The 26,117-nt window shown below is 41.6% G+C and overlaps 2 protein-coding genes and 1 long non-coding RNA gene across 7 annotated transcripts in view; 2 read left to right on the top strand and 1 right to left on the bottom strand.

Annotated features, from left to right (window-relative positions):
• Positions 1-4,171: 4,171 nt before the first annotated feature.
• On the top strand, positions 4,172-8,215 carry LOC143418550 (zinc finger MYM-type protein 1-like). Of its 5 annotated transcripts, none has more exons than XM_076883634.1 (3): positions 4,172-4,229; positions 4,385-4,533; positions 5,292-8,077. In XM_076883634.1, exons 2-3 carry the CDS (start codon positions 4,449-4,451, stop codon positions 7,718-7,720), a joined length of 2,514 nt encoding a protein of 837 aa, XP_076739749.1. In that variant the 5' UTR covers positions 4,172-4,229; positions 4,385-4,448; the 3' UTR covers positions 7,721-8,077. The 5 variants fall into 5 exon arrangements, with proteins under 5 accessions (XP_076739749.1, XP_076739751.1, XP_076739750.1 ...); XM_076883636.1 differs by lacking the exon at positions 4,172-4,229 and adding an exon at positions 8,151-8,215 and having other exon boundaries at positions 4,266-4,533; positions 5,292-5,441; XM_076883635.1 differs by lacking the exon at positions 4,172-4,229 and adding an exon at positions 8,151-8,215 and having other exon boundaries at positions 4,266-4,533; positions 5,292-7,477.
• Positions 8,216-8,609: 394 nt separating this feature from the next.
• Positions 8,610-26,117, top strand: part of fhit (fragile histidine triad diadenosine triphosphatase) — a 155,771-nt gene continuing 138,263 nt past the window's right edge. Inside the window, exons 1-2 of the mRNA XM_004571419.3 lie at positions 8,610-8,634; positions 24,149-24,215. The gene's annotated coding sequence lies outside the window, so the exon portion shown is untranslated. The remainder of the gene's footprint in view (positions 8,635-24,148; positions 24,216-26,117) is intronic.
• On the bottom strand, positions 16,561-24,675 carry LOC143418551 (uncharacterized). The gene is made up of 3 exons (XR_013098540.1): positions 24,546-24,675; positions 22,055-22,240; positions 16,561-17,303 (listed from the first exon to the last, which is right to left on the bottom strand). It is a non-coding gene; the product is annotated as an uncharacterized LOC143418551 (long non-coding RNA).

Raw genomic sequence — 26,117 nt, 5'->3', positions numbered from 1 at the left:
CCTGTTCTCCAAAAGCTGGTTCAGGGTGTACTCCAGCTGCAAGAGAACAATGGTCAAAGGGCAAAGCCACCCTGACCTAACTAAGCAAAGCTGGTGATCAGATAAATCAGGTGCTTTCACATGAAGTCGTGGTGTTGGCAGCATCTGATAATCTAAAAAGGATGTTTTTCGGGTCAAAAGGATTTTCTTCCACAAAAAATGATCCCCATGAGTGCCACCTACTCTAGTCAGAGACACATCAGATGATGATAAATTGGTGATTAAAAATTGTTGTTGTTGGACTGCGTGATGGCCTTATCCCCGAGAAGCCATCCTGCAAAAGGAGGAACCAGTTAGAAGCTATTTTCAAAATAGCCGAGCAGATTTAATCTCAAATTTAATCTATTTAATCTATGAGTCTGTGGTGGCCAGTGCGATCCTCTATGCTGTTGCATGCTGGGGGAGCAGGCTGAGGGCCGCAGATGCCAACAGACTTAATAAACTGATCCGTAAGGCCAGCAATGTTGTGGGGATGGAGCTGGACTCCCTCAAGGTGGTGTCGGAGAGGCGGATGCTGTCCAAGATAAAGACAATGTTGGATAACACCTCCCACCCACTCCATGACATGTTGGTCAGTCACAGGAGCTCGTTCAGTGAGAGACTGAGATTACCGAAAAGCACCACTGAACGACACAGGAAATCATTCCTGCCTGTGGCCATCTCCCTGTACAACGCATCCACTTAACACACTGTTTGCTGCTACAACTACACATGTTTCTTTTCCAACTATTTATTTATAAGTGACTTATGTATGTATGTATGTATATATATGTATATATTGTACTATTCTTAGTTAGCGTATTGTCTGTCTTGTCTTAATGTTGGTTTAAAATGGAGCACTGTAACAAAAAATAATTTCCCCCAGGGATCAATAAAGTATTCTGATTCTGATTCTGATTCTGATCTGTTTGTCCATGGCTGGCCGTCTTTACTCTCGTTACTCAACTTCTGGAGATGCACACATGCTTCTTAGCAGGGCGAAGCTATGAGCTAGCTGTGTCTAGCAGCAGGATTTTTTTTCCTTTTTTTCCTTTTTCTTTTATTGCAGCTTTCCTGTACTGTCTCTCTATCCCGGCAGCACCACTGCTGGAATTGTGGAGGGAAATGAATTCAATCAGTATCTTTGGCTAATTCTTAGTAAATAAGGAATCATATGCTTTTCCACTACCAAGAACTACAGAAGCCAACCACCTACCAGGATTTGACCAATCATTGTTATGGCTACCAAGGTTCTGCTTGACTTGCATCAATACTGTAATTAAATCTGTCAAAGGTTAGTGTTAAAAACACTGAAGTATTGATATGACGGGCAAGAAAATTGCGGTGGTACCGAGCTAATCATACTGAAGGCTAATCAACATTTATGTCACTCAAAAAGTTAGAGCCAAGGAAGTGAGTATAGCAATGAAATGTGTGCCGTTAGGGCCATTAGTATAGTTAATTGCTGCTAACACATTATTAGAAAACAGTATAGCAGAGAAGCACATTTCACTTACATGAAAAGAAGTACACACAGACTTCAGTTTTCTTTAATCTATTTTAGTTTGGTAAAATAGGAGTTAAGGATACAGGGGTAAAATACAGGGATACAAAGCCTTTATTGCCACATGGTTAAATTCTTTATCCATTAGTTCCATATCTATTAGGTAAAATACACTAAAAACTACAAAAATTAAAGAATAAAAGGGAAATATGAAAAAGGAAACAGAAATGACCTGAAACAAACGTGTACAGACTGAAAAAACATTTGTAAGATAGATGTATAGAAAAAAAGACTGATTTCCCACATATATTAATGCATGGATCTATCCATGGATCTTATATATAGTACATAGACTACAAGCATGAGATTTGTGGCAATATAGTATAGTGTAAAGTATTCTTTCTATGAATGACTGAGCAAGCGGTTACTGTCCCCCCTTTTTTCCAATAGACCAGTTGAATGAAGGGAGAAAGGAATAAAATCTTTGTGCATGTTCTCCAGTGGCGCAATCGGTTAGCGTGCGGTACTTATATGACAGTATTGGGCTGTGAGTTCAAGCCTCACCTGGAGCATAAACTTTGAGCTCATACTTCTCTGATGAGAACAGATAAATGCTGAGCTCACTGAAAATGCAAACAGACTTTATAGCATCTTCAAAAACAAGCAACATTCAAATAGATATTAAGAAACGCAGAATTATACCTCTCTTTGTTTGTTCTGCTTCTTTTTTGTCGACCAATGTGAGCTATTAACCATCAAGATATAGTTTTTCCTTCAAAGTCAGATTTTTGGCTGTATGTGTGTGTGTACCTTTTTTGTCCTCACACCGCAGGGCGTAAGGCAAATCACTGGTTCGCCAAGTTGGGCAACAATCACCATGAGAAAATGATGTGTGTGAAACTAAGATGATTATGATTAAATGAAGTAAATATTAATCTTGTGTTTAAACTGGGCTGAAGGTTTTTTTTTTTTCTTTTTCTGTGTCCCGTTTGGATCTTTAGCATCAGAATTGTTGTCTTAAGGCCAAGAAAGATGCCAAGCGGATTTATTTTACCAAGTGGATCATCATGGCCTTGCCATATTGGTCCATTTGATTAACCTTTATTATAATTATGAATTTATTTTATTTTCAGTTGCTACAAACGGGACAGACATGACTGGGGGATAGGACAGGGAGAAAGAATGAAAGAAAGAGAGGGAGAGAAAGAAAACCAAAGGGGAGAAGAGACGGTGAGAAGGGGGGAAGAAAGAAAAAAAAACCCAAAAAAACACCTGGGTCACCTGTATGGAGAAAAAAAACAGAAGAGAAAGCAAACAAAAAAAAAAGCAAAATAATAAATACAGCGCCATCACAATAAACTAGCTAGCAGTAGATATCAGTAGATACTAAATATTAAACGATATTGTGCAACACGCAAGATAGACAGCGCACAATGTGCTTTGAGGCAGCAGCCAAGAAAGCTGTAGTCCGCGTCCGTGAATACCCGTGTGTACACCTGTGTGCATACCTGTGTGGATCAGCATGCTTGCATTCCAAAGGTTTCTCCATGTAAGGATCTGCTAGGGAGTGTGGGGGAGCCACAGCCCAGTCCTCCAGGGTATGAAGCAGGTATGGAGGAGATCCAGGCCCCAGATATCCAGAGGCCCCAGAGTACAAGGACCCGAGGAGGCCTCCGTACTTTGGAGGGCCTGAGATGTACCCAGAGAGGTCGAGTCTAAGACCCCACCTGACATATAGACACAGACGAACAGGCGCACGCAGACACAGACGTGCATTCCCACCCCATATGCACAACCAAATACTCGGCACTCACCCAACGTGTAGACAGACACAAATAGACACTGCACACACATTCACACTCCCCAAACATACTCTATATCCCAGGTCCAGGTACCCCCGCCCTCAGAGGGGCAAGCCGCACCTAGACCCAGGAGATGTAACCCTTCTCTCTGGGGTGGAGGCAAGCGGACCACCTCCTTATCTGCAGTAGCAGGGAGGCCCCGCATCCCAGACCCCAATCTGACGGCCAGCACCTCCTCCCAGCCCCCCAGCCCTGACGGCTAACAGAACCGGGGTGAGCGAAGACCCCAAACCTCCCTCCGCACGCTCATATGTTGTGTTGCTGTGTGCTGTTCTAAAGTGCATTTAAAACACAGGAGAGCATGGTACTAGCTTCCTCTCAGAGAGCAGCACGGCTCCTCCCGAAAACCCTCAGTGTCTAAATGCATTTAAAATTGAGGGTAGGGCACCAGCACCAGAGGTGGGTTGGAGTACACCGACCATCCTCTGGATGCTGTAAAACGTGCCCACCCCCAAGGCCCTATATGTATGTGTTATGTGAGAGTGTGAGTAATGTGGATGTCTAGGTTGCAGAATAAAATAGCAGCAGTATTTTTAAAGTGAAGTTGTTAATCCAACGGTTAATCCAAAAAGTTAATCCCTGAGCGAACAGGAAATGGATTTTGAAATGCAGTTTATTAAAGTGGAATTCAAAAATGAATTTACAAATGGAGAATTTATTCTTCAATTCATTATTTCAGCACAGAATTCTTTATTTCGATGCACGTGGCTCTTGTGGTCCTCCATAGGTATTAGGTAATAGTTCACTTGGGAAAGTAGTTTCATTTCATGTCGTTGTTTAATGCGCCCAGTGCCGTAGCTCCGCAAACGCACATAACGCACACTGCGTAGGGCACCAAATGGCCGGTAGGGCACCAAAAAAATCAGGGTCGTAAAAAAAAAAAGTAAACCATATTAATACTATAAATATCATATGCATTAATATGGTTAAACAATACAAAAGCAACATAAAACAATTTTCCCGAGAAAAGGGGTGAATCTGCTTTGTGCCCTGTCTCCAGTCTCCTCCTGGTGCCCCCCCACTCCCAGTGGTCTGTTCTATAATTGGTAAACACCTGTTTGAACATGGCCTCGAAACGGCAACAGGAGTCGGGAGCGGAGAAAAGAAAGAAGAAGAGGAAGCGTGATGAAACTCAGGCGTCGCTTGCCGGTAAGGCAATGTTTAAATAATAATAATAATAAAAAAAGTTCATTATTGTAGCCCTTGCTTGCACGCTCATGTCCGTCAACTCTGTGATAGCTCCTGTTAGCAGTGTTCATACTGTGTTAACAAATGTTGCAAATGATTGATGTTGGGTAGTTTGTTTACGTTGTGGATATGAATATAGAATGGACTACTAAAAGCAACTCATCATGGTCACTCAATTGACGGTTTTCAGATAACGTTAGCAATCGTGACTCGTGAGACTAGCATTTCCCTCCTCAGGTTGCTAGCTGGCTAACGTCATGCATGCTACTGATTAACCTTAACTTTGGGATAGGTCAGTGATGCAGTCAAGTATTATTATCAGATTAGACAAGATTACTTTGTATGTTGCTGCATTTCAGGATATCTATAAAGACGCATATCTTATTTATGCCATTGACGTCTGAACACATAAATAGTTCTCGTCTTTCTTTAGGTTCATAGATCAAGGGCGACATCTGTTGGTGAAACTGTAATATGAAACCTATATCTTCCAGTAATATAGATTTCCTACTTGCGCATTTATATCAAATTATGTACAGCATGTTTATATTGCCATTTGCCATTATGAAAATCTATACATGTAAAATATAGTTAGTAATTTTTAAATGTACCAGTGACTTACTTAATTTATTAGTCTTATAATGCAATCTTTCGTAGGCCTACTGTAGATTCAAAATTGTATTTCTGTAAAATCCCTGAATATTTTCTCTTGTATGCAGGGTCAATGCTTAAATATGTTCAAGGAGGATCTCAAGGACAGGATGAACCATCCAGTAGTAGTGCCATCCCTGGACATCAACCACCAGCCATTGTAGACCCTGCAACAATCCCTAGCCAAGAAGAACAAGAACCATCAACCACCAGTTCAGGTACAGTTCCATACACAAGTACCACTGAGAGTCCTGTCACTGAGAGACTATCAGAAAGTGACACTGTGGAGACATGTGTGCCCCCTTCAACCGATCCTGCTCTTTGGCCAGCTCACATTGTAGATGCTGATCGTGTTGAAATTGTGCGGAGAGGTCCTTTTAATGTCAGCTCTGATTTTAATTTTCCAAAGGGGCCTGATGGAAGAGCATTTCACACTAGCCTTAAGTTCAAAATTCTTCCCAATGGAGAAAAGGTTCACCGGAGCTGGTTAGTGTACTCACCGCAGAACAATGCTGTGTTCTGCTTTGCATGTAAGCTTTTCAGTGTGAAGGATATAAAGCTGAGTACAGAGGGCTTCAGTGACTGGTCGAACATCAACATCCGTTTGAGGGGTCATGAGTGTAGCCAAGACCACATACAGTGCATGCTTAAGTGGAGAGAACTGGACACACGGCTAAAGAAAAGCATGGCAATAGATCAACAGGAGTTGACCTTACTAGAGGCAGAAAGGAAAAAGTGGCGAGAGATTCTCAAACGATTACTCTCAATAACTCTCTCACTGGCTTCCAGAAATTTGTCTTTTAGGGGCTCTTCTGACTGTCTTTATGAGCCGGACAATGGCAACTTCTTGAAGGAAGTAGAGCTTATGGCAACATATGACCTTGTAATGGCAAATCACTTGGCCAACATAAAAGATGAAGGTTCCCACACACATTACCTCAGCCCTGAGACACAGAACGAACTAATTCAGATTATCTCTTCAGAAACATTCCGCGCCATTGTGAAGCAAATCCAGTTGGCAAAATACTTCTCCATCATTCTTGACTGTACTCCAGATGTGAGTCACACTGAACAAATGTCAGTCATAGTACGCATTGTTTGTTTCCAAGCACAACCAGATATTAAAGAATACTTTCTTGGCTATATAAATGTGGAGCAAACAACTGGCCTTAACCTGTCCAATGTTGTCCTTGACAAGTTGAAGGAGCTTGGCATTCCATTTGAAAACTGTCGAGGACAGGCCTATGACAATGGGGCCAACATGAAGGGGAAGAAGCAAGGTGTTCAGGCCAGACTGCTACAATTAAACCCGAGAGCATTGTTTGTGCCTTGTGGAGCTCACACGATGAATCTGGTCATAGCTGATGCTGCCAAGTCCTCTCCAGATGCAACTGGCTACTTTGGGTATTTGCAGAAGTTGTTCAATTTCTTTTCCAGTGCCACCCAGCGATGGGCCATTTTAACAAAACATGTGAAATTGACACTTAAATCTTGGAGTGACGTTAGATGGGAAAGCAGGCTTCAAAGTGTAACTGCTGTCCGGAGTCAGACAAAAGAAGTGAGGGATGCTCTCCTGGAGGCCAGAGAAGCTGTAAGTGATGCAGTCGCAAAGGTGGAGGCTCAAGTGCTTGCTGAGGAAGTAGCCTCATTTCGATTTTTGATTTGCTCCATCGTGTGGTGTGAACTTCTTACAATCACAAACCAGGTGAACAAGTTACTACAGTCCAGCTCCATGCAGCTCGATGTTGCTGTCAGGCTCATTGACACTGCCAAAAGTAACCTCTCTAAATACAGACAGTCTGGGTTTGATGAGGCTGTGTCAGCTGCCAAAGAACTCTGTGAGGCCCTGAACATAGAACCACAGTTGAAGGAGAAAAGGCTCAGGAGCACAAAAAGGCAGTTTGCATATGAAGCTGTTGATGAGCCCCTCCATGATGCCCTTAAAAAGCTTGAGGTCACATTTTTCAATTGTGTTGTGGACTCTGCTTTAATCTCCCTACAGGAGAGGTTTGAGACCATGAATCAAGTGAAGGAGAAATATGGAGTGCTGCTTGATTTCAGCAAAGTGAATGGGATGTCCAAGGAGGATTTAAAAAAACACTGCACTGAAGTACAGAAGACACTGACAGATAAGGGAGTAGCTGACATTGATGGACCTGAGATGATGCAGGAAATCATCAACCTTCCTCAGCTGCCACCACAGACGTCTGCTTTGGAAATGCTGTCATTTTTACATGACAATCAGCTTCAAGAGGTATATCCCAATCTGTGGATTGCTCTGCGTATTGCACTGACCCTGCCTGTCACAGTTGCCTCTGCTGAGCGAAGCTTTTCAAAGCTCAAACTCATTAAAACGTACCTGCGTTCATCAATGGGGCAGGAACGTTTAAGTGGTCTGGCTGTTATCAGCATCAATGGTGACGTGGCTCAGAAGCTATCATATGATGACCTTATAGCTGATTTTGCAACCAGAAAATGCAGGCGTGTGCCTCTCTAGGCCCTAGAGAGGCACACCACGCCTGCATTTTCTGGTTGTCAGAGTATGCCCTAGAGTCTAGGGCATACTCTGACAACGAATTGTAAAAATGTTTAACATAGTTACTTAAGGAATGTGGCTTTTGTGTTCAAATTCTTATTTTTCTTATTTAAGTTTCTTATTTAAATTCTATTGTGAAACTATTTGTAAATATATTAATAATAATACTATTATATTATATATATTATTTTTTTATAAAAAAAATTACACATTATTGCCAGGCTCTTTGTTCTTGTTCCAATGTTCAATTTTTGTTTCAGTATTTATTTGTAACAGTATTTTTAACCTCCTTTAACCTTATTTATTTGTTTAACTGTCATGTTTGTTATTTAATTAAACAAATTCCACTGAGAAATTCAAAAGTATTAATGTTTTGTTTTTTTTTTTTCAGTGGCGGGGGGCACCATAAAGCATTTGTGCTTAGGGCACCCAAATGGCTAGCAACGGCCCTGAATGCGCCTTGAGGCAACTGCTGTTGTGATTTGGCGCGTTATATAAATGAAACTGAATTGAACTGAATTTCTTATTGAGTCTAAAGTATTTAACTTTCTGGCTTTCAGGATTATGCCTACACAAACTAAACGTGTATGTGGGAATTTTCTGTTATTCTGGATGTAAGTTGCATCATTTTTGTGTCATACTTTGTTTCTCACATCCAATCAATATTTTAACCGAAAGCATATTTCAGTTAAATGATTACAGAAAATAATCTGTCGAATCTGTGAAAAATATTCCTCCTGGCTGTGAACGCCACATAAAGATCGTCCCTCATGCCCTCTGGTACTTGTAGTTTTTCAAACATGTTTTTCGGTCTACAACTCGTTCATACAACTACACTTCCCATAATGCACGTGGGTGAAGCTGTCTGACAGACGGTGAGTGTGTCGAACATTTACTTGTTTTGAAAGTGCCTTTAGCACTAGCTCACTAGCTCCTGTCGGCATGTCTCTGTTATCTTGTTGTTTTTTCTTAACTGTAAACGTGCCCGTGATTTTTAACAAAATCTTTACTGAACAATAACCGGTCAAGACCCGGTACGCGATTTCCTGTGCTCCACGTGACAATGTATACCGCAAACATCCGCGAGATTAACAGTCCCTTTAAATTAGCCAGCCTGGCTAGCTGAAGGCTCGTGTTTGAAAGTAAAATAATGAGTCAGCGAGCGCGATACTGACACGCAGATATCCACTGAAAACTGCGTGTGGTCAGCTGACCCGTCCTTCCCATGTGCTGCTCACAACGTTTTACAGAAATATGCCCCCCCTCCACACCGCAGTGTCTAAGGGTTGGTTGTGCTGTGGGAGCTGTTACCTGTCATGGTTAAAGTTTACCTGTCACTGAAGATAAAAGGCTGCTCACGTTTACGTGTGATAAACCATCGGACCTGCCCCATTCATAGGACACAAGGGAAGGGTTAAGCCATTGATTTTACAGTCATGAAATCGTGTGCCATCCCTACAGTGACTTGGGGATTCAGTGCTAAGGAAAAAAGAAACTGGGATGGCCCAACAACTTACTGCCATGCTTGATATTATTTACATTTCACCTTTCATTTAATGTATTGCATTCATTTAGAGTATGTTTGTCCCTTGTTGAAGCCATTGTGTCGTACTTATTGGGCTTTTTAGTTATGGCAGCTTAAATATTTAGGGCATGAGAACTGTAAAGGCCCCTTTTTTATCTGCTCTGATAAGGGTCCACAATAATAGTGTAATAGAAACAATAATAATAGTAATGTTTGATGATGGTCATAGTGGCAACAGGAAAGGTCATATTTCACACTTAAACCGTAATGCTTACTGCTGTGTCGTATTTGACAAAAAAAATTTTTGGGTGAGTTTTCAAGGCTGTTACATCATCAGTGTGATTTTTTCCTCTCAAAAACCAAATACAAAATTGCACAATACATCTTTAAGCAAATCTAAAAAAAAAAAAAGTCAGATGTAGCAAATGTGATACAAATTATAAATCATGTACAGAAATGAAAATAAATAAAATCTTTTTTTAAACAAATTTATCAGATGGTTCAATAAACTTTAATTTTCTAGCAAATATTTCTTATTTCAGGCTTTAAGGCACAGCTTCAAGGTGAATGAACAAAGTAATCTAACATGTAGTCAGAAAACCCTGGTCTAATTTTACCTATACAACTGTGTGTTGTCATTAAATGGCTCTGAAAGCATGATGAATTTCGATGTTAGTCCATAAAGCACCGGAGGCTTGTTACGCATTGTTCAGTCTGCCCCAAACTTCATGTTTCACTGAAGTCCCAACCTGAGCGCATCTTTATGCCAGTAGTCAGGGATAGTTTGAGCTCGACCTAGTGAGAACTAAATAATTTAACGTTTTATTAGTTATTTTGATGGACTTCTTCTTATTCACCTCATGTGGTTAAAATAAACGTTAGCTGCAACGTGATGAAGGCTGTTTTATGGGCTTTACTACTGAGTGTGGCAGTGTGCCACCTACCAGCATTCAATGAAGCTGCTCCAGCACTACATGTCTGAAATTCAGCACCCTTATGGGTAATATAGAATTACCGGTTAACCTAAATAACCTGCTTATGCAAAAGTCAATTAAAGTTTAATCTAAATTATTGCAAGAAAACCCGAAACTGCATCTTGCTCTGCTATCAGCATAATCCAGCTGCAGCATATCTCAAGGTACCCCAGGTTGTAAGGGCCCTATCATTGCTTTTTGCAGCTTTAATTTCTAGATATGGCTCTGGCAACCTGGAAACTCAGACCTCTGCTGTGCTGGTAGTAATTTCTGTACTTATGTCTGCAATGATGGAGGTAACAGTGGGACCTCACACAAAAATGATTTTTTGAGTTTATATTTTTAGATTCGTTTTTTAAGTGATGTTGTAATTGTAATCCACAATTACACACACACGACTCATTCCATGGGGGGGGGAGTGTTCCATTACTTAATTATAACAATAATAATACTACATTTAATGAATTGCTGAAAAATAATCAGTATTGGTTCAGAAACAACAGATCAACAACTATGCATTGATAGACTTAATGGAAGAGATAACAGAATGTATGGATAATAAGAGGTACGCACAGGATACTGTTAATCATGAAATTCTATTATAAAAACTGGAAAGGTACGGGTTTAGGGGAGTGGTTTTGGACTGGTTAAAAAGCTGTTTAGGGAATAGGCAACAATATGTACAAATAGATGAATATAAATCTAATATGATGCATATTGCTTGTGGAGTACATCGTTTATTATGTACATAGTCTGTGCAGAGTCTCGCAGAATTTAAAGTTTGTAATATTTGCAGATGACACAATTGTACTGTTTTCAGATGTGGAATTGCCACAAGTTTTGGAGATGATCACACAGGAATTAACAATGTTAAAGAAGTGGTTTGATATAAATAAATTATCATTGAATCTAGATAAAACCAAATTGATGTTGTTTGGAAACCAAAAGAAGAATATCAAAGTAGAAATATGTGTTGACAATGTTTGTTTAGTAAGAGTAAATGAAATACAATTTCTTGGTGTGATCATTGACCACAAGGTCTGTTGGAAACCACATATTACTTATGTTCGAGGGAGATTGGCACGGGGCATTGCTGTCCTGGGGAAAGCAAAGCAAATATTGGATCAGAAAGCCCTGCATATATTATACTGTGCTTTACTACTGCTGTATACGAGCTACTGTGTAGAGGTCTGGGGAAACAGGGTACAGGGATCATACAAATGGACTATTTTTCAAAATGCAAGCTATTAAATTCCAGGACTTGGTGGAGTTTAAAACAGCGCAAATAATATATAAAGTAAAACAAATAAAACGCTTCCAAAAGAAATCTGTAAATGGTTTATAGAAAGAGAAGGTGGGTATAACTTAAGAGGGAAATGGAATTTAAAAATACAAAGTAATTAGAACAACTTTAAAAAGTATGTTTCTCTGTAGCAGGAGTTCAACTATGGAACAGTTTAACAGAAGAAATGAAAGAAAGTAACAACATAAACCAGTTTAAAATGAAATATAAAAAACACACTCTTAGCAAATATAAGAATGAAGAACACAGGGTTAACCCAGGGCAGTAATGTTGCTCGTAATAGTCTTTTAGTTTGTTTGTCTCATTGTGAATCTGCAAATGTTACCATTCAGTCCTTATTTATATGAAAGTAACTATACTGTGGTGGGGCTTCTTTATTTGTTTTGTTTTGTCTTTGCTTTACTTTTGCTTCATATGTTGTTTGTTTAATTTAAGGCTAAAAGAAAATTAAATCAATGAGAGGTAAAACTTGAGGGGGTGGGGACTAATAAGTATACTTCTGCCTACTCCTTTCCAAACAAAAGAATAGAATGATATTTTGTAATGACTGTGAAGGCACATGTTTGAAAAAAAAATGAACTGAACTAATTTGTGATACCATTCCTTACATTACTTTTGAGCTACTGTGTAACATGAGCTAACATACATTATCAAATAATTACCTCCAAACAACAGAAACCACATCGCCTCCCAAATGAGGACACATGCCTTTTAGTGTTTACTGAATTTAATACAGTAGTGTGTTACATGTTACAAAAATTGAAAGTTTATTATGGTAACTTTGTAATGCAATAAATATGAGTTAAACCCAACATTGGCTGCAAATACATGTTTTCAAAAAGTGGTAATGATGTGTATGCATCTCAAGATAAGGGGCGTTTTAAAGTTGCTTTTTTGAACAAGAGGCACTTAGAGATGGACATGAAGTACCTCACTGTGCCAGCCGTACAGTGAGGATGATGTGGCCACTGCATTTGCATGTGCCTGTATTACTTTTGCATTGTTTTCTGATTGTATGGAAGGACTTTTAACATTCTCATCTCTTTAACATCTAAACACGATTTTGGTACTAGTTTACTGATATTAAATGCTAAAATTTGATATGTCAAAGCAAAATACTATTCCTCCAAAAGGAAAACCTGTCCATGCCTTCATCACCTCTAGATTGGACTACTGCTGTTCTCTGAACATTCCTCTGTTCGTCGCTTGTAGTTGGTCCAAAGCACTGCTGCATGTCCTGTAACAGGTATTAGATGGCGTGATCATATCACTCCAGTTTTAGCAAGTTTACACTGGCTCTTTGTCTATTTTCATATTGATTTTAAGAGTTTTCTTTTACTTGCATAGTTTAAAATGTTATGGCAATCAGCTGCATGAATTTATATAACAAAACTTACACCATCGATCTAAATGCTCTTGCATGCAGCCAAGGTCTTAATTAAAGCATGGATGGATTTCTTAGTTGCATTGTCTGGATTAACCTCCCACTTGATATTCATACTGCAGAGTGTATACAGTCTTTAAAATCCTATCTTAAAATTCTCTTATTTACCTCGACTTTTAATTCAAGTTCAGTTTGAGCCTCATCAGGTTTTACGTTATCTTTTTTATTAGTTGATCTATGTCCCCCCCTTTGCTTTTTAATGTTCTGTAGACAAAACTGACATTGACATGCACAGACAGCTTTTTCTGAGTTGTACCTACTGCCAGTCCAGAGGGAGTGCAAGAAAGAAGGAGCGCATAGAGCAGAAAAGTAGTTCCCTTTGCCTTATGGTACTTTAACTTTATTCCATTTCTGTGACAATAATTTACCAAAAATTGTTGGCTCTGTAAAGCTGCTGGCACGATGTCAGTCTTATTGTCAGCAGATGTTAACATTAGGCCACATTTTATAGTAATCAATACGCAAATTTTGGAAATGTCAAAGAGTTGAATTTCTTGAAACCTTGTATGATGGATCCACATGTCACACTGACCTGGAGTTTGTCAGGTGATATGGTGCTGTATGAATAGTCCCCCCCCCAATTTCAAAATAAGATCATTTATCACCTGATAGTGTTATGATTATGAACATAGCAACATGTCAGCATACTGGACATGTCAGGGCTCTGTGTGCGGGCAGGCAGAGGTGAAGATGCAAATGCAGGACAAAACCGCAGCTTTATTGCAGGCGATGAACAAAACATGACCTGAACAAGGAACCCTGAGAACAGAAACACACAGGCAAAGTCTGAGGGTACGACGTGACACAGAAACACGGGGCTTAGATACACTGGGGCGTAATCAGAGAATGGAAACAAAACAAAAGAGGGAGCATTGTTCCAGAAACACAAGGAAGCAGTCCAAAACAAAAATGCTGGAGACCAGGGAACAGTTCAAGAAATCAAAATCTCAGCAGTAGGAGACGAAACGAAACTGGGTCAAACACAAGTCCAAAAATCAGAAGTTCAGGAAGCCGACCCGGAGGCCGACAGCACAGAAATCCTTAGTACTGACTGAGCCGATGGCTGCTGCTGGGCGGCTGACTGAGCCGATGGCTGCTGCTGGGCGGCTGACTGAGCCGATGGCGGCTGCTGGGCGGCTGACTGAGCCGATGGCTGCTGCTGGGCGGCTGACTGAGCCGATGGCTGCTGCTGGGCGGCTGACTGAGCCGATGGCGGCTGCTGGGCGGCTGACTAGAGGACTGAACTACAGGCTGGACTGACGGCAGAAACCTAGCAGGCTCTACTTTCTCCAGACGTGGCAACTGACTCAAACTCAGCCTCTGGGGAAGCCCTGGGGAGAATCTCTGTCTCTCTGACTGGGCCGAAAGGTCCACTAACACTGCGTCGACTAACCCTAAACCTCCAGGCTCTGAGCTACCTGATACGGTTGATTACTTCCAAGTTCACTGACTACTGGTCAACATCTTCAAAACCCACTGACTCAGAAATCAGAGTTGTTAGATTAACAGACACAGGCTTAACAGTTTCTAAGCTCACAGGTTCTAAGCTAACTGTGGCTGAGCTAACAGTCTTGAACATAGCGGAACAGATCTCAGTCTTCTAGTTTTAAAATCAAGAAAAGAAGGAACACCAGATTTCTTCTCAGAGAGAAGCGGCTTGGCAGCAAAAACAGTGTTAGAAATGCCAGTCAACACAGAAGGACTCCTCTGAACTTTCCAGGTCTTAGTGAGTGAATTAGTTCTGATGGCGGAGTCTATTTTACTCACTGTGGCGTTCCGTGCTGCAGGGCCAATAACAGCTGCTTCAGTCAATGCTACAGGAGAGAGTGGAGGTGTGGTGGGGCGAAGATGACGAGGGTGCCATTTCTCCCTTAAGGGAGGATCTAGCAATTTGGCAATTAACATCGACGGGAAAGGCCGCTGACACTGAGAACACCAAGTAGTGAGGGCTTCCAGGAGGGCAGCTGAATTTCCCTTGCCCGGACCGCCCATGCCAAACAGAGCCTCGCCCTCAGCTCTGTAATGATATGCTTTAGTCCTTTTATGTCCATAAAACTGACAGTGGAGGTAGTGGATGACAAAAAGTAGTGATGGCCCGCTTGAAGCATGTGTCAAAAAAATCAACACACTGCTTCAGACTGTGTCGAAGCTTGATTCGTTTGGCCAGAGTCACGTGATCAGTGACGTCTGAAGCTTCATTTAGAGCCTAACTGCTTCGGTGTCTGATTCAATGGTTTATAAGGAAGTGAATCATTCGGGGGATTTGTGGTGTTTTGATGGTGACAGATAGCGAACCACTGATCATTCCACTGAGAGATTTGGAACCAGTGAGGAAAAGAGGAGGTTCTGTTGTGTGGGAGGATTTTGAGTTGATTTTTGTCAATCCGGTGGGTTTTCCAGCTTTGTGTTCTGGCCGTTTGCTTTTGTTTTGTGCGTGTTTATTTTATCTGAAAACTGGAAAAAGGTAAAATGTCAAAACTCTGCTTCCATAATATAAATATCATTAAATAACTTTAGAAAAACTTCCACTTGACTCTTTACATGTAATGTTGTGAAAATATATATTTTGTTTAATTAATCTGAAAATGTTAGTCTGCCAAACGTGCAGCAATTGAATGTATTTATTCTCTTTAGCTGATAGTTTGTGGGGCCCAGGTAGACTGTATACCTGCATCTCTACCAGTTTCTCTGCACTCCAGCCTCCTCTGTGCCATGTGAAGGGATTTTCCTTAAGGCAGGAGAAATGATCTCCACGAAAAGGAACAGGTTCAGCCATCGCACAGTGGAACAAATTCTCTTCTTAAATATAAATGGAAAAGGGCTACTTTAAATGCATCATGTTTTTAATTTGCAAGTTCATAAGCATTTTCCTTTTCCATTTCACAATCAATTCTACCCCCAGGTCAAAAATATGTCTGGGACAATTTCCCTAATATAATATTATTTATAAATATACCCGTCTAGCGATTAACTGCATAAGTGCATGGAGGCAGGACCTCAGAGCAGAAGCATACTCCATAATGTGTTGTACATTATTATATGTATATATAATTTAATAGTGACGATGGACGACGAAGGGACTATATGCCTGAAGTCTCAGAGAACGTGGTATTTTTCAATTATTGTATTTGTCAGGGACCAAGCAGTAAAGCATAAAGGACACAGGTGGTTTCAATTCAAAAAAGGGGTTTTATTGACTCAAAAATATGAAAACATTTAACAAAGCCAAAACTTAAACAGGGAGACCAATAAAAGAGGTCAACTCAATAGACTAAAATCAAGATAATAATTAACAAAACCTCAAACAAACATATGGTAAACTGACCTGCTGAAATGACACACAGGGGGACTTAAATACTGGTTTAGCTAAACCAAATGACACACACGGGGGAAAACAAGATGGCTGCCATATAACCAACTAATACAAAACATTTAAACAAACATGAAACACCCCCCAGGCAATGAAGCATGTGGTGCAATCCAATTAGGCTGTCAGTAGTACTTCAGGTCTCCCAGCCCTTTGCCACACCTTTTGCCAGACAGGAGGAGACACCAACCCCCAGGTAACTCAAACAAAGAAAGATGTATTAATATAACATAAAACAGAACTTTGACCTTGCAAGGTTAATATGTGTGCACACCATATAAACATTGGAAGGTGTGATGGAAAAATGAATACATTTAATAAAGAAACGATATTGAACAATAAATAGAATATTTTAAAGTAGTGACTGTAAATTAAACTAAAGTGAATCAACAGGTGGTGAGGTGTGGAGCTTACCATGTGTGGCATGCCATCACAGTATTTACCAACATCAAGAAGTCACAAGCAAAGAAAGACCACACCATGGTGCATGTTTGAACATGTTTACTGGTTAAAATTTATTAAACAAATAAAACACTTTTTTTTTAAACCACCAAAAAAATACACGTTCAAAGCAACACAACGGCGGCCCAATATCAGACAGAATCCCACTCTGTAGAGTGGGCCATCTTAATGAAGCGGTTGGTTTTATTTTGTGGATTCAAGCTGCTCTTAATGGTTTGGATGTCACCAGAGAGGACTGTGTTGAAAAGCTTCGAGTAATGAACCGTTTTCAATACAAGCTTCAGAAAGCTTCATTTGGCCATCACTAACAAAAAGTGATCAACAAACACTACCTCCAGTTGCCTCTTGTAGGGGTCCGCAGCCTGGGTTATCCTCCTGTAGTAATCCCACAGCTGTGCGAGATACTCCCAATCTGAGGCGACGCGCGAGTCTGCTGGACCCATGCTAGTCGCGTCGTTCTGTCAGGACTCTGTGCGGGTAGGCAGAGGTGAGGATCCAAATGCAGGACTCGTAGACGGATTGCAACTAAAAACCGCAGCTTTATTGCCAGCGATGAACAAAACATGACCTGAACAAGGAACCCTGAGAACAGAAACTCACAGGCACAATCTGATGGTACGACACGACACTGACACAGAGAAAGACAGGACTTAAATACACTGGGGCGCAATCAGAGAATGGAAAACAGAAGGGAGACTCAGCTGGGAGAGATTAGGGCTAATGAGACAGGGGGAGCGAAGCTAGACACACTGACATAAGACATGGACCTTCACAATAAAACAGGAAATAACAACACAAACGCAGACTAGACTCTGAACTACACCGGCAGGAAAAACGAGGGCACCAAAACAAAACCTAAGAACTAAAGCCTTAACCAGAATAAACTGAAACATAGAGTTCTAATAATAATCAAGAAAGGACACGAATCAGAATACAATACAAAATCAAACCAAAACATGAGAACTCAAAATACTGGGTCAAACTGACCCAGAACTATGACAGGACATATTAATTCAAATCCATTAATATGTCCATGCAGCTCTGTGAATGGCCAAAGTCATTCACAGAGCTGCTGCTTTACAGTACGAGGCTGGTCTTTGAGCCAGCAAATGTTTTCAGGTTTCTATTATGATCAAAGGAGCTTGCAAAGAAAAGCGTCTGGACTTCTTTAAGTTACTTGAAGACGTTTCACCTCTCATCCGAGAAGCTTCTTCAGTTTTAAGGTCAAATGGTGGAGAGTCCCAGATACAGTGGGACAAAAAAGTATTTAGTCAGCCACCGATTGTGCAAGTTGCCCCACCTAAAATGATGACAGAGGTCAGTAATTTGCACCAGAGGTACACTTCAACTGTGAGAGACAGAATGTGAAAAAAAATCCATGAATCCACATGGTAGGATTTGTAAAGAATTTATTGGTAAATCAGGGTGGAAAATAAGTATTTGGTCAATAACAAAAATACAACTCAATACTTTGTAACATAACCTTTGTTGGCAATAACAGAGGTCAAACGTTTACTATAGGTCTTTACCAGGTTTGCACACACAGTAGCTGGTATTTTGGCCCATTCCTCCATGCAGATCTTCTCGAGAGCAGTGATGTTTTGGGGCTGTCGCCGAGCAACACGGACTTTCAACTCCCGCCACAGATTTTCTATGGGGTTGAGGTCTGGAGACTGGCTAGGCCACTCCAGGACTTTCAAATGCTTCTTACGGAGCCACTCCTTTGTTGCCTGGGCGGTGTGTTTTGGATCATTGTCATGTTGGAAGACCCAGCCTCGTTTCATCTTCAAAGTTCTCACTGATGGAAGGAGGTTTTGGCTCAAAATCTCACGATACATGGCCCCATTCATTCTGTCCTTAACACGGATCAGTCGTCCTGTCCCCTTGGCAGAAAAACAGCCCCATAGCATGATGTTTCCACCCCCATGCTTCACAGTAGGTATGGTGTTCTTGGGATGCAACTCAGTATTCTTCCTCCTCCAAACACGACGAGTTGAGTTTATACCAAAAAGTTCTACTTTGGTTTCATCTGACCACATGACATTCTCCCAATCCTCTGCTGTATCATCCATGTGCTCTCTGGCAAACTTCAGACGGGCCTGGACATGCACTGGCTTCAGCAGCGGAACACGTCTGGCACTGCGGGATTTGATTCCCTGCCGTTGTAGTGTGTTACTGATGGTGACCTTTGTTACTTTGGTCCCAGCTCTCTGCAGGTCATTCACCAGGTCCCCCCGTGTGATTCTGGGATCTTTGCTCACCGTTCTCATGATCATTTTGACCCCACGGGATGAGATCTTGCGTGGAGCCCCAGATCGAGGGAGATTATCAGTGGTCTTGTATGTCTTCCATTTTCTGATGATTGCTCCCACAGTTGATTTTTTCACACCAAGCTGCTTGCCTATTGTAGATTCACTCTTCCCAGTCTGGTGCAGGTCTACAATACTTTTCCTGGTGTCCTTCGAAAGCTCTTTGGTCTTGGCCATGGCGGAGTTTGGAGTCTGACTGTTTGAGGCTGTGGACAGGTGTCTTTTATACAGATGATGAGTTCAAACAGGTGCCATTCATACAGGTAACGAGTGGGGGACAGAAAAGCTTCTTACAGAAGACGTTACAGGTCTGTGAGAGCCAGAGATTTTCCTTGTTTGAGGTGACCAAATACTTATTTTCCACCCTAATTTACGAATAAATTCTTTACAAATCCTACCATGTGAATTCATGGATTTTTTTTCCACATTCTGTCTCTCACAGTTGAAGTGTACCTCTGGTGCAAATTACTGACCTCTGTCATCATTTTAAGTGGGGGAACTTGCACAATCGGTGGCTGACTAAATACTTTTTTGCCCCACTGTATAAACCTAGTGGGAGTTTCCCCCCACAGAGGGACAAAAGGACCCCCTGATGATCCTCTAATCGCCTGAGCCAAGGTGTGAAACTGGGCGTGGGTCCCAATCAGCCAGAGTTTCGGGTGAGTTCATTGTGAAACCTGGCCCCACCTTATCATGTGATTTCCTGAGGTCAGATGGCCCAGGATGTGAGTGGGTGTTAAGGCGTCTGGGAAGGGATCTCAAAACTGGATTATAGATGGCAGAGAGTTGGTGTCGTAAACCCCCGCCTCTGTTCAAAGATGGTCGCTCACAGTGGACATAGATGCTCCTTTCACTCCTCTTTCAAACCATCTGTCCTCTCTGTCCAACATGTGAACATTGGCATCCTCGAAAGAGTGACCTTTGACCTTTAGATGCAGATGGACTGCTGAGTCTTGTCCTGTGGAGGTGGCTCTTCTGTGTTGTGCCATGCGCTTGTGAAGTGGCTGTTTGGTCTCTCCAATGTAGAGGTCTGAGCATTCCTTGCTGCACTGTACAGCAAACACCACATTGTTAAGTCTGTGTTTTGGAGTTTTGTCTTTCGGGTGAACCAGTTTTTGTCTGAGCGTGTTGCATTTCAGACCCAGCAATCTGACCTCAGGAATTCGCATGATAAGGTGGGGCCAGGTTTCACAATGAACTCACCCGAAACTCTGGCTGATTGGGACCCACACCCAGTTTCACACCTTGGCTCAGGCGATTAGAGGATCATCAGGGGTCCTTTTGTCCCTCTGTGGGGGGAAACTCCCACTAGGTTTATATCTGGGACTCTCCACCATTTGACCTTAGAACTGAAGAAGCTTCTCGGATGAGAGGTGAAACGTCTTCAAGCAACTTAAAGAAGTCCAGACGCTTTTCTTTGCAAGCTCCTTTGACTACGATGACCTGGATAACTGAGAACCTTCACAGGTTTCTATTATGATATTTTCCCACCGTATATAAACTTAAGCTTCTTTGCTGTTATTATTATGTTACTGTTACTGTTAGTATTAGTACAAGAGATTCACATAATGCAGATCTACTTCAGCAAGTCATTAAAGCATCAGATGTAGGGGTGGTTTTTGATTATCGATTAAAATCTATTCTAATTTGGATAATGTGGTATCGAGTCTTTAAAAATCCTGAATCGATTTTTAAATATAAATTTATTTTGCCCAAAACGCCAGAATCTCAGGTTTGGTGTGCTGCTGACATCAGAGGTGAATGAAGAATATATGGTGCAGAATATAACTGCACGCAGCTCCAGCTATTGGGCCATTTGTTTCTCGGATCCTGTGATCTGAGGGGGGTGAAACCTTTTACATCAGGCCCTAGTGTCTTCTTTATCCCATTGTTCATGCTGTGAATGATACTCAACTCTGCGTCGTGCTGTCTGTCTTGCGAGGCATGGTCTGATGTGTTGAACGCTTAACACCGTGTTCTGGTAATGGGGTGCTGCCATAACACTGCGCTGCTGTTTCCACAGCTATTCATGATGCACACGCTGTGATAAGTACACAGCTCAAGTAGCCTATGGACTATTGTCTTCGATAATGCAAGTGATGGCATCCTAGTTTTGAAATCACCAAGGAAGAAGCCAGGGCTCATCCTTTGGGCTCCTCTGATCAGATGCAGTGAGGATAGGGGCATAGGCACTGCATGACATTAACGTTTGCTAGGGCACAATAAAGAGTCATCATAAGGCTTCCTATATATGTTATGATAACTGCACAATGTGGCTAACTGCCACACTGAAACATTTGAATTCAAATTTGAATTGCTGACACCTGAGCTGGCACTAAAATTCTCTCAACTTTAATTTTCTTAATTTTTAGAATCATTTATTGTAAAATTGTATTTAATTAGCTGTTCTCTTCATTGCTATTAAGGAAGCTTGCATGAATCCTCCACCCCTAATAGGAACCATCTGGCCATAAGAAACAAAACTTAGCATGTAAATGAAAAAAATTTCAGGTTTGCAGTTTGCCATTGTACTTGATGCTCAACGACAGACAAAGTTAATTTACACCAGTGGCAGTTTTACATTGGTACCAAAGGCTAGTGGAGCCAGCGGTTCAAATTTAATTTGAGAATGGCTGCATTTGATCTTTCGTCATTAGATAAGTGACACCGTGTCCCTCAGATTGATTGACCTGCTTAACGTCATAACTTCACATGGAGATTTGCAAACAAGGATGGATAATGTAAGAGGCCTGTGTCAATTATGCATCTTTTATTCATGCCACAACAATACGTCATATAGTTTGTTTTCCTTGCCTCTGCTTCATGTATGAAACTTCTCTTTTAGGTTTGCCTTTGTTATTTTTCTAGAGACTTATCAGAATATCTCTTGGTGTTATCTGTCTCCACCTACCTGTCCATCAAACGTAGTTGGTGGTAGGCAAGTCTCAGCAGTAGCCATCTAGGCATTGTTTCCAACAACCTAGGCTCTTGTGGCCCACTCAGTGGATACTCCATTTTTCCTCCTGCATCTTACTGGTCCCAGTCTTGATTCCTGTAGACCAGGGGAGGGCAACTCCAGGCCTCGAGCGCCGGTGTCCTGCAGGTTTTAGATATCACCCTGGGTCAACACACCTGAATCACATGATTAGTTTGTTGCCCATTACGGCTTTTACTATACTGGTCTACTTGATTTTCATAGTTTATTCAATCTTTATTATTTATTTTTTATATTTTTGATTTTAAGTTATTACAGTCAGAATGTACAGGACCGGGGGATGGGAAAGAGAAAGAATAAGAAAAGAGAAGTTGGGAAGAAAGTTAACAGAAGGAAAGGTGAAGAGAGCCAGTGAAACACAAGCAAAACAAAAACAACACAGCAACAATCAACTTAAGCGTCACCCAGCAGCCACAGTGTAGAAGCCTGTGGCAGCTGTCTGTGCCAGAGCAGACCAAGCTCTGAGTCCACAGACCCGAGACCCAAAGGCCCCCCAGCAGGGGCCCGACAGAGCTGCTAACCCTATCCCAGGCAGGGTAAACCGTTCCCTTGCTCTATTACTCATCGTAGGCATCTAAATCGCTTCTCTGGTCCTTCAACCAGGACCAGTTTGCCTTGGAGACCCTAGCAATATATGAGTTAACCTGCTTTACAAGTAGGCTGGACCCTGGCCTTTCTGTCTGTCTCTCTGGACGGCAAAAAAAATCAGGCGAATATTACTGCCCACAGTAATTCTACCATCTGAACTGTTAAAGTATTAAACACCTTGCATTTAGTCATTCCATAACGGGTTCTTTTTCAAAGATGAGTAAGAAGTGTGAAAATACTGTTGTACACAAAAAAGAAAACCAAACAAAAAAACTGCCTGTTTTTGTGTAGAATCAAGACTCAGGGCTGAAAATAACTCAAGGACTGTTTTTACCATCTCTGAGCAGCAAATAATGCAATTGTTTGTTTAGAGTGACGATGATAGACTTAAGGGCACTGGCATTAACCATAAAGACTTCATACTCACAGTGGAGCACAGGTGGAGTGGTCTAGAGTACTTGACTTGTGTATCACTACAGTAGATCTAAACACTCAATATATATTACCAGCTTTTCACCAGTATGTCAGTTGTGGCACTGGTACTGGAGCTATTTTATGAAGATGCCTCTAATGCAGATGCACTGGCTCTTTTTCTTATGGAAGCTGAGACCCTTCAGTCAATGCAGCAACAGGACGATTTTCTGTAACTCGGTTTTGGCAACTGTGATGAACTTTGCTGTGGTCTGCTTGAAGAGCAGCATTAGAGCTGGTGACTGAATAAAGGTAGCTCTGTGATTGGCTGCAAACTGGACACTTTTAAAGATGTGTTGGAATGAACAAAGTGTTCTCCATCACAGTGGAGCTCCTTCTCTGACATGCTGACTTAGCTCTGCTGACACAAGAAGACATCAGACAGGAAATCATGCGTGCAAGTTGTTATCATCCTCTATTTTTGATATCATCCCATGATTGTGGCAGCAGAGGGTTTATTGCTGCTGTCATCTAATAAAACTTAGGGAGGGGAGGGGGAAGAGTGCTGACTTACTGAGTTCTAACGTGACAAAGGATTTTAGATGGTTCCAAAAATAAAATGTCAGTGTTGCCATTTTGGCAAGTGTTTGTAAGTATTGTGTAACTTTGTTAGATGTGGGTACCACAGTTTAGGTAGTTAATGAGAATGACTTCAAATTTATTTACATAATCAGGCTTCTTCTATTTCTGTGCCCATCAGTACTGTTTAAAAATAACAGTAATAGAAAGTTAGAAAGAGAGGCTGCTGGCTGTAATAATTCCTCAGTTGTAAGCCATCAGTGTGTCTATGCACACTGTACAAGGTCAGTGGAGCTGCCATCTGATTTCCACCAAGAGGGTTAATGTGGAGGAGCAGAAAACTGAATATGAGTGCTCCACCTCTCCCCTTGTTGGTTCTTTGGTCCTTACATTCACATCAAAATAACATCCACTCTGCTTTCTCCTTCCCAGCATGTACATTCTGCCTCAGCCACAAACGCAAGCAGTCTACTGAACCACTGAGAAGCCATCCTTCAAGGTAAAGATCACAGCGCTACCTCACTGCTGTTTTGCAATTCTGTGGAAAACAAAAACTTAAGCAAATAGCTGCAAACTGTGTCTACTTGATACAAAACACAGTCTTCGTAGCATGCACATTTCAGTACACATGAACATAACTTTGCAAAGACAAGAAAACATCTAAAAGTATAATTTTGGAATACATTTTCTAAAACAAACATATTGTTAAATGTGAGTACTGTCTGTTCTCTGTGCTCTAGGGAGAAAAACAATCTTTGACAGTTGTTTTGAAAACAGTTGGCATCAATTTGAAGTGTACACAATTAGTTATTAATACATGTAAACTCACCAGTGGAATCCTTCAAGGTGGAGTATTCATCATCAGTAATAAATAAATGCAAATCAGTTGTGCTGCAAACACACTCCTGTGAGGAGCCGTGTTAAAGCAAATGGCTCATTCAGAGTTTGTGAACTGACAGTGCTTCAGGCTGAAGCCTCAGTAATTCACTCAGTGACTTTCATTCTGAAGAGGAGGGAGACCAAGCCCGACAGGAAGGGAGGGAGGCTCAGAACTCATAGACAATCAGCCAGATAATAAGAAGGATCACTATCATTACGTCTATAAACAGCATCTAATCGGTGCAGTATGCAAGCATTACACTCTAGTGTTTTGGTGGAGTACTGAGTAATAATAATAATCTTATTTTTCTTCTTGTTATTATTATTGTTATTATTACCACAACCCCTTCATTTCCTTCATGGTCTAAGCAAAAACGCCCAGAGCTCCTTCTCTCTAGTTGCCTCATCCAGGTTATCCAAAGAAACACAGGCATTTCCAGGCCAGCCAAGACATACAATCTATCACAAGCACCTCACCGAAAAAGCATGCTTGTAAAATGCCGGAACCAACTTGTCTGAGTTCTGTTAATGTAGAGGTTTGGCACTCTACACTATTCGAGCCCCACTTGAATGACTGCACTCTTCACTCTATCTCTTTTTTTTTTTTTTTTTTTTTTTTTTTTTTTTTTTCTAAATGACATCAGAAACAGCAGTATGCGACATTACGTGATGGCAGAGCTTCAGTTCATCCTTTGTCATTTTTTTTTTTTTTTTTTAATAAATAGGACAGGGGGAATGAATGAGAGAAAGAGGGGGAGAGAAAGAAAGAAAACCAAAGGGGAGAAGAGACGGTGAGAAGGGGGGGGAAGAGAGAGAAAAAAAAAAAGAACTCCTGGGTCACCTGTATGGAGAAAAAAAAAACAAACAAACAAAAAAAACAAACAGAGGAGACAGCAAACAACAAAGAGCAACATAATAATAGAGAAAACAAAGCACCATCACAATAAACTAGCTAGTCATAGATATCAGTATTTACTAAATAATAAACGATATTGTGCAGCACGCAAGATAGACAGCGCACAGTGTGCTTTGAGGCAGCAGCCAAGAAAGCTTTAGTCCGCGTCTGTGAATACCCATGTGTGCATACCTGTGTGGATCAGCATGCTTGCATTCCAAAGGTTTCTCCATGTAATGATCTGCTAGGGAGTGTGGGGGGGCCACAGCCCCGTCCTCCAGGGTGTGAAGCAGGTATGGAGGAGATCAAAACTCCAGACATCCAGAGGCCCCCAGAACACAAGAGACCATGGAAGACCAACAGAGGGGCAGCCGCGCCACTGTTCCAGTAAGAGCTGAGGAGAGTCCCAGATGAGGGCTCGCCCAGCAGCCGCGGAGCAGAAGTCAGGGGGAGTTGCAGTGACGCGCCCGTGAGCTCCGCCGGCCCCCAGCTGCGCCTGAGTGACTGAGCCCCAGGCCGAGAGGCCGGGGGCACCCCACCTCCAAAGGGGCCCGAGCGAGCCCCAGGCCCCAGGCCCCGACAAGCGGCCGCCAAGGAGTGAGCCGGTGTGTACCCGGACGCCCACCC

This window comes from Maylandia zebra, linkage group LG5, assembly GCF_041146795.1.
Source record: "Maylandia zebra isolate NMK-2024a linkage group LG5, Mzebra_GT3a, whole genome shotgun sequence".
NCBI classification, from domain to species: Eukaryota; Metazoa; Chordata; class Actinopteri; order Cichliformes; family Cichlidae; genus Maylandia; species Maylandia zebra.
The sequence above is the reverse complement of the archived record's forward strand: the minus strand, read 5'-3'. Positions and strand labels throughout refer to the sequence as shown.